General features: G+C 45.3%; 1 protein-coding gene across 1 annotated transcript; it reads right to left on the reverse strand.

Moving 5' to 3' along the window:
- Positions 1-1,146: 1,146 nt before the first annotated feature.
- Positions 1,147-3,418, reverse strand: RPLP1 (ribosomal protein lateral stalk subunit P1). Its single transcript, XM_064267329.1, has 4 exons — positions 3,233-3,418; positions 2,614-2,688; positions 1,504-1,621; positions 1,147-1,265 (listed from the first exon to the last, which is right to left on the reverse strand). The coding sequence occupies exons 1-4, from the start codon at positions 3,302-3,304 to the stop codon at positions 1,186-1,188; spliced, it is 345 nt and encodes a 114-aa protein (XP_064123399.1). The 5' UTR covers positions 3,305-3,418; the 3' UTR covers positions 1,147-1,185.
- Between the last annotated feature and the right edge of the window lie 4,261 nt (positions 3,419-7,679).

The raw sequence follows: 7,679 nt of genomic DNA on the forward strand, positions 1-7,679 counted from the left end.
TCCAGAGACTTGGGTTCCAGTCATGGCTCTGCTCATCTTTGCTGCTGAGCAGTTTCTCCCGTCTGGGCCCTAGTTTCCTCACGTGTAAAATGGGAGTTGGACTCTGATAAACATACACTGATACCACAGCATACCAGACACTGTGTAGAAAGAAGGTCAGATACCGATCAGAAAACCAGACAGCCCTGGCCCCTTACAAGTTGTTATGGAGTGGGAGACAAAATACAAAACAACCCATCAGACACGCAATTACACGTTTTTAAACAGATGGGACAAGGAGCGCTGTGCTGGGTGGGCTTCCGCCGCAGGAGTCAGTGACTCAGGAGAGGCTACACAGCAAAGGTTTTCTAGAGTGACACACGCTTTTCAGAATGCTTCTTTATTAGACTTTTTAACACTGAAAGCAGTCAGAGAAGCGTCAGAAATTAATCAAGTACAACTTAGGAGACTCTTTGGAAGCCTGCTACTTCAGCAAGTACGTCAAGGCCCCCGGGCCTCTGCCCTAACATTAAATCCTGGATATTGTACATAACACAGGCACCAAGTGCACTGGCGTTTAGTGAAGACTGTAGATTAAAGCCAGTCAAGGTCTGAATTCTATTATGTTTCTCTTGCTCTGCTCAAACCTTTGTTCTTTCCTACTATCCCAACCAACCCTTAGATTTTCTGTCCCTCCCTTCCAGGACCCTGAAGGCCATTTAAGGAACTTGAAGCGGTTCAGCAGTGACCAGTGAGTCTTGCATGTCTTGGCATTTTATAAAGTGAATCAATTTCCATTCCATGCTATTAACTTCGTTAGTTTCTCAAAATACACATCTGAATTCTGCTTTTATCTCGTTGGTGCAGCTGAGAACTTAACTGAATCTTCCCCACTGCTTCAATATTGCTGTGAAAACCGAGCATTTGCTCACTAGGTATGAATTAAACCCTACGGATGCAGCAGCCACCAATCTACCAGAGGGTCCTCAGTCTGCAGATCCTTCCTCCCCCCAGCCCTGTCCTCAATACTGTAACTTGAGGAGATTGTGTTAAGATCTCCCATATGGGGATGGGGACAGGAAAAAAACCAGCTACTATGTCACGGCAAAAGAGGCAAGACCATCATTGCAGGCCACATTACCAAATAGCGGTAAGATCAACAGCAGCAAGGAGTTCAGGTTTTTATTGAACACGTTACAAAGGGGTTTAGTCAAAAAGACCAAAGCCCATGTCATCATCAGACTCTTCAGATTCCTCTTTCTTTGCTTCCACTTTCTTCTCCTCAGCTAAAACAGAAAAGAGTCAAAATCACATCTCAGTGTTTTAAGCTCTGGTGATTGTGCTCCAGACCCTTCAACTTACACAGCCAAAGTTACCCCCCGCCCCCCGCCACTGTACTCAGCACCACTGAGCAATGCCTCAGGTTTCAGGGTTTCCATACATCATCTCCCTGTAGCGATCTTCACCACATGACTATTTGTTGCTCTCCACTCTCCAAACAGGAAAACTTCAAAAGCTTCCTACCTGGGGCAGCAGCAGTGGAGGGGGCAGGTCCTCCGGCTGGTGCAGGGCCAGCTGCTGGGGCAGGTCCACCAGCCCCTACATTGCAGATGAGGCTCCCAACGTTGACATTAGCCAGGGCCTGCGAGATGCGCAGCATAGATAAAAACACACAGTTCTGTTCCTCTCATTGTATTACTCCACTGGCGGAAAAAAAATACTGTGTCTCCTCCCAACTTAAGAGTGGTCTATTCCCATTTTGTCTGCTAGTGAACAGATTTCTAGTTTGACTTTTTATCATCAAGACTCACTTTCCCCTGCACAAAGCTCAGATTTAAATAAGCTGTTTTAACTTGTTGGCAGGGAATTCAAGTTTCCCCAAACACTCAAACCAGTACTCTTTCCACAGTACCATGTCTCCTCAATTTTCAAGTCACAATGCAAAGAATTAGGGGCCGTTATTACTTTCACCTGCCAGAGGTTAAGTGACCCCTACAATGGCAAGCAGCCACTGCCAAAGCACCTGGGGCAGGAACCCAGTCTCCACTAGTCTTTTATATCCCTAGCACAGTGTAAGTGGTCAATAAATCCTATTTCTGTTAAACCAAATACAGGGTCACTAGGAGTGAAACTGACTCGGACAGCACTCATCATCACACTAGAAGGACTTGCCGAGAGTAACAGTGAGGACACATTTTAAAAAGAAATTACCTGGTTAAGTCTTGTTAACCCTGGTTTGAGAACAGTAGGGAAGAGAAACCAGAGTCTGAGATCAAGAGACAAAACCACACGAAGCACGATTAACTGAAACCTCAAGAGAATTATAAAGACAACACTGCAGTGAAAAAGGGGGCCTGCTGACACTTGGTGTGGAAGTCCCCTGGCATGTACATCCGCCCTAAGAAATTAGTAAACAATAGTCTTCCCCACGTTGCTTTAAGTCACTTACCCACCACTGCTGTCGAGTCGATTGCTACTCATAGTGACCCTATAGGACAGAGCAGAACTTCCCCATAGAGTTTCCAGGGAGCGCCTGGCGGATTTGAACTGCCGACCTCTTGGTTAGCAGCCGTAGCACTTAACCACTACGCCACCAGGGTTTCCTCTCAAGTCCCTCGGCCGCCATCATCTTACCTTTGCAAACAAGCCAGGCCAGAAAGGTTCCACGTTTACACCGGCCGCTTTAATGAGGGCATTGATCTTATCCTCCTAAAACAAACAAAATGCCAACCCGTCAGAGAACAAAATGTAGCTTTCGTGAACGTCTCAAAATACTGCAAATCACAAGACTCTTTAAACTCTGTACGATTTCGAGCAAGCGAAATGCACCTGCTCCGGCGAGCCAGGGACACTGCGACGCTGCCCAGCTCGCCGCCGCCACTGCACAGGCTGCGACCAGTAACCTGCCCGAGTCACACAGCTATTTCAAGTTACAAGAGACGGAGCGGAGCGCTCTCCACACCGCGCCGCCTCGCCGCAGGCGGACTACACGAGACCAAAGGGGTTCAAGGCCATCAAAGCTTTAAAAACCCACCGCGTCCCGGAACAAAACCCGGAGCGGACTAAACGCCAGGCGCCGCGGAAGGTTTGAAAGATTCTCAAGGGCAGCGAGCACGGCGGCCAGCGCAACCCAGACCCTGCGGGGCTCCCGCGTGCGCCCGCCCGCCCCGACGTCGCCCGGATGGGCCCGCCCGGTGGGACACGTGGGGAGCAGGCCGCCGCCGCCGCCGCCGCCGCCCGGGCCCGCACTCACCGTCACGGTCACCTCGTCGTCGTACAGGATGAGGGCGGAGTAGATGCAGGCGAGCTCGGAGACCGAGGCCATGGCGCGGGAGTGCTGGGCTGGCGGGTGCCGGGCGCGGTGCTAGTCGCCGGATGAAGTGAGGGCCTCACCCCAACGCGGCCTTAGCTTCCTCGGAAGGACCGAGCACCTTAACGGCAGCTGAGGAAAGGGGTCCGCGCGCTTGCGCGCAGCATCTTATAGCGGCCACGCGGACCAATCGGCGCGCGCACTTGGCGGAAGAGGCGGAGCGGGAACCGTCGGCGATGATGGCTCTAAAGCGCCTGCGCGCATCGCGTGACGCAGTTGGCGTGTTCGAACAGTTGTCAAGCGGGGGCGGGTACACACTCACTTCGTTTTGATAAAACTCAGGGCTTCTGAACGTTAAAAATATTTTCAGGGCGTCGTTCCCTAGGTAAATGGACTTCACCTCTATTGGTTTGACTTAACAAGAGCTACTGTAGCCCTTGTAACACTATTTAGATACTTATTTATGTCACCAGCCAGTCTCTTCCGGCAGATGGTGACCTCTGGGAAGGCAGGAGCTGTGTTACATCTTGGAAGCCCCAGTGGTTGCTCCGTGACTTTGTAAGTAAATATAGAAGGAAAGAAGAAGCTTCCAATTTAAGACAGCTGTAGCATTTGAGAGTCTTCTTACTGTGTATTGATCCACACACTGCAAGGATTCATTTAATCCGGCAATAACAGAAAAGGTAGGTACTCTTTCCATTTTACAGCCGGAAAAAAAAAAAAAAATTTTAATTTTATTTTGGGGAAACTGCTATTTTCAGTCAGTGCAATTATCTCGTAATCATCCCTGACCAAACTGTATCAGACTTCACCTCTTAGGATCCCGCTTGGGAAAATCATAGCCAACAGTGGTAAATACCCCAAAATTTTAAATATATAACCTTTATGTTGCTACTGGAATGTGTCGCATGTTGGCACAATCACTTTGAAAAGCAAATTGGCAAAACGTGATTAAAGTTGAAGATCAGCATAGCCGAATCTCAGCAATTCCAGTCCTAATATCTATCCTAGAGAAACTGTGGAGTGTATATATACACGGGGGTCCAAATACAAGGCTGTTTCCTGAGCACTATGTGCGTAAGTTAAATTGGAACTACTGTCTTTCAGCACGGTTATGGGTAAGTGTGGAATAGCATAAAGCAGTGAACATGAGATTTGTCAATATGGATAAATCTCAAAAACACAATTCAGTGAAAAAAAGCAAGTTGCACAAGGAATCCAAGTACTTAGGCTCCATCCATCCCTTAGCCATATGACCTAGAACAGAGTACTTTGCTTCTGTACAGTGCGAATAATGACGGCCCTCTTTGTCTTCCGCTGGCACAGATCAAATCAGATAATTACTGAAAAGTCCGGAAACTAAAACACTAAACATAAGGTATGATGACCTCACTCCCACTCATTTTTCAGTTTGTCATACTGTGGGGGCTTGTGTGTTGCTGTGATGCATGAAGTTATGGCCCCAGTATTTCAAATATCAGCAGGGTCACCCATGGTGGAGAGGTTACAGTGGAGCTTCCAGACTAAGACATTAGGAAGAAGGACCTGGCGATCTACTTCTTGAAAAAAAACTGGCACATGAAAATCTTATGAATAGCAGTGGATCGTTTTCTGATATAGTGCTCTAAGCTGAGCCTCTCAGATTGGAAGGCACTCAAAAATACAACTGGGGAAGAGCTGCCTCCTCAAAGTAGAGTCAGACCTGAATCATGTAGATGGAGTCAAGCTTTCAGGACCTTCATTTGCTGATGTGGCATGACTCAAAATGAAAAGAAACAGTTGCAAACATCCATTAGTAACTAGAATGTGGAATGTACAGTGTATGAATCCAGGAAAATTGGAACTTGTCAAAAATGAAATGGAACACTTGAAGATATTCTAGGAATCCCATACCCAGTGTCATCGAGTCGATTCTGACTCATAGCGACCCTAGGAATCAGTGAGCTTAAATGGACTGGTGTTGGCCGTTCTGAATCGAACAAGCATATCGTCTTCCTCTGGTGAGAATGACGAAGAGGGACAGCATTACATCCATTGTCAAGAAGAACATTTCAAGATACAGCTTGAAATACGGTGCTGTCAGTGATGGGATAATATCCATATGCCTACAAGGGAGAGCAGTTAATATGACTGTTACTCATATCTATGCACCAGCCACTAATGAAATTGATCAGACGTGCAATCAAGATGCATTGATAATTACCGACGATTGGAACACAAAAATTGGAAACAAAGATGAAGGACCTGGAGTTGGAAACTGGGCTTGGTGATAGAAACGATGATGGAGATCACATGATAGAATTTTGTAAGACCAACAACCTATTCACTGAAAATACTTTTCTTCAACAACATAAACAGCAGCCCTCAACATGAACCTCACCAGATGGAATACACAGGAATCAAATTGACTATATCTTTGGGAAGAGATGATGGAGAAGCTCAATATCCCCAGTTAGAACAACACCGGGGTTGACTGCAGAACAGACCATCAATTGCTCATATGCAAGTTGAAGTTGAAGAAAATCAGAACAAGTCCACAAGACCCAAAGTATCACCCTGTGTATATCCCACCTGAATTTAGAGACCATCTCAAGTAGAAATTTGACACATTGAACACTAATGATCAAAGACCAGAGGAGTTACAGGATGGCATGAAGAACATCAAACATGAAGAAAGCAAAAGGTCATTAAAAAGAAAAACCAAAACGAATGTCAGAAGAGACTATGAAATTTGCTCTTGAACACACAGTAGCTAAAGCAAATGGAAGAAATGAGAAGGTAAAAAAGCTGAACAGAAGATTTTGAAGGGCAGCTCAAGAAGACAAAGTATTAGAATGAAATATGCAAAGACCTGGAATTAGAAAACTAAAAGAGAACACACTCAGCATTTCCCAAGCTGAAAGAAGTGAAAATTCAAGCCTTGAGTAGCAGTATTTAAGGATTCTATGAGGAAAATATTGAACGATGCAGGAAAATGAAAGGAATACACGGTCACTATACCAAAAAGAATTGGTCTATGTTCACCCATTTTAGGAGGTAGCATATGAACAAGAGTTAGTGGTGCTGAAAGAAGTCCAAGCTGTACTGAAGGCATTGGCAAAGACAAGCTTTCAGAAATTGACAGAATACTAGTTTCAAAAACGAATGCAATGCTCACTTACCTACCATGAAATTTGGAAAACAGCTGCTTGGCCAACTGACTGGAAGAGATCCGTATTTGTGCCCATTCCGGAGAAAGGTGATCCAGCAGAATGCAGAGGTTATCGAACAGTATCATTAATATTACATCCAAGTAAAATTATGCTGAAGATAATTAACAGCTGCAGCAGTACATGACAGGGAACTGTCAGAAATTCAAGCTGGATTCAGAAGAGAATGTGGAATGAGGGATATATATCGTTGCTGATGTTAGATGGACCTTGCTTGAAAGCAGAGTACCAGAAGGATGTTTACCTGTGTTTTACTGACTATGCAAAGGCACGGGACTGTGTGGATCGTAACAAATTATGGCTAACATTGCAAAGAATGGGAATTCTGCAACACTTAATTGCACTCATGAGGAACCTGTACATAGACCAAGAGGCAGTTGTTCGGACACAACAAGGGGACACTGCACGGTTTAAAGTCAGGAATGGCATGCGTCAGGGTTGTATCCTTTCACCATGCCTGTTCAGTCTGTATGCTGAGCAGGTATTCTGAGCTGGACTACATGAACAAGAATGCAGCATCAGGATTGGAGGAAGGCTAATTAACAACCTGTCATATGCAGATGACATAACTTTGCTTGCTGAAAGTGAAGAGGACTCGAAGCACTTACTGATGAAGATCAGAGACTACAGCATTCAGTATGGATTACACCTCACCATAAAGAAAACAAAAATTCTCACAACCGGACCAATAAGCAACATCATAATAAACAAACAATAAGTTGTCAAGAAATTTCATTTTATTTGGATCCAAAATCAATGCCCATTGGAAATAGCAGTCAAGAAATCAAACAATACATTGCATTGGGCAAATCTGCTGCAAAAGACCTTTTTAAAGTGTTAGAAAGCAAAGATGTTACTTTAAGGATTGGGTGTGCCTCACCCAAGCCTTGGTGTTTTCAGTCACCTCATATTCATGCAAAACCTGGAAAATGAATAAGGAAAACCAAAGAAGAATTGATCCCTTTGAATTACGGTCTTGGCAAAGAATGTTGAACATACCATAGCCTGCCAAAAGAACGAACAGATGTACCTTGGAAGAAGTACAGCCAGAATGCTCCTTAAAGGCAAGGATGGTGAGACTGTGTCTCACATACTTTGGATATGTTGTCAGGAGGGATCAATCCGTGGAGAAGGACATCATGCTTGGTAGAGGGTCATCAAAAAAGAGGAAGACCCTCAAT

The sequence above is a fragment of the Loxodonta africana genome, chromosome 13 (genome assembly GCF_030014295.1).
Source record: "Loxodonta africana isolate mLoxAfr1 chromosome 13, mLoxAfr1.hap2, whole genome shotgun sequence".
NCBI lineage: Eukaryota > Metazoa > Chordata > Mammalia > Proboscidea > Elephantidae > Loxodonta > Loxodonta africana.

Excerpts from the sequence above, each read along its gene's own strand:
- RPLP1 (XM_064267329.1), bottom strand. The coding sequence starts at position 3,304 with ATGGCCTCGGTCTCCGAGCTCGCCTGCATCTACTCCGCCCTCATCCTG. Across the intron at positions 2,689-3,232 it reads ACGACGAGGTGACCGTGACG|GAGGATAAGATCAATGCCCT; the intron begins GTGAGTGCGGGC and ends TGTTTGTTTTAG. Across the intron at positions 1,622-2,613 it reads GGCCTGGCTTGTTTGCAAAG|GCCCTGGCTAATGTCAACGT; the intron begins GTAAGATGATGG and ends CGCATCTCGCAG.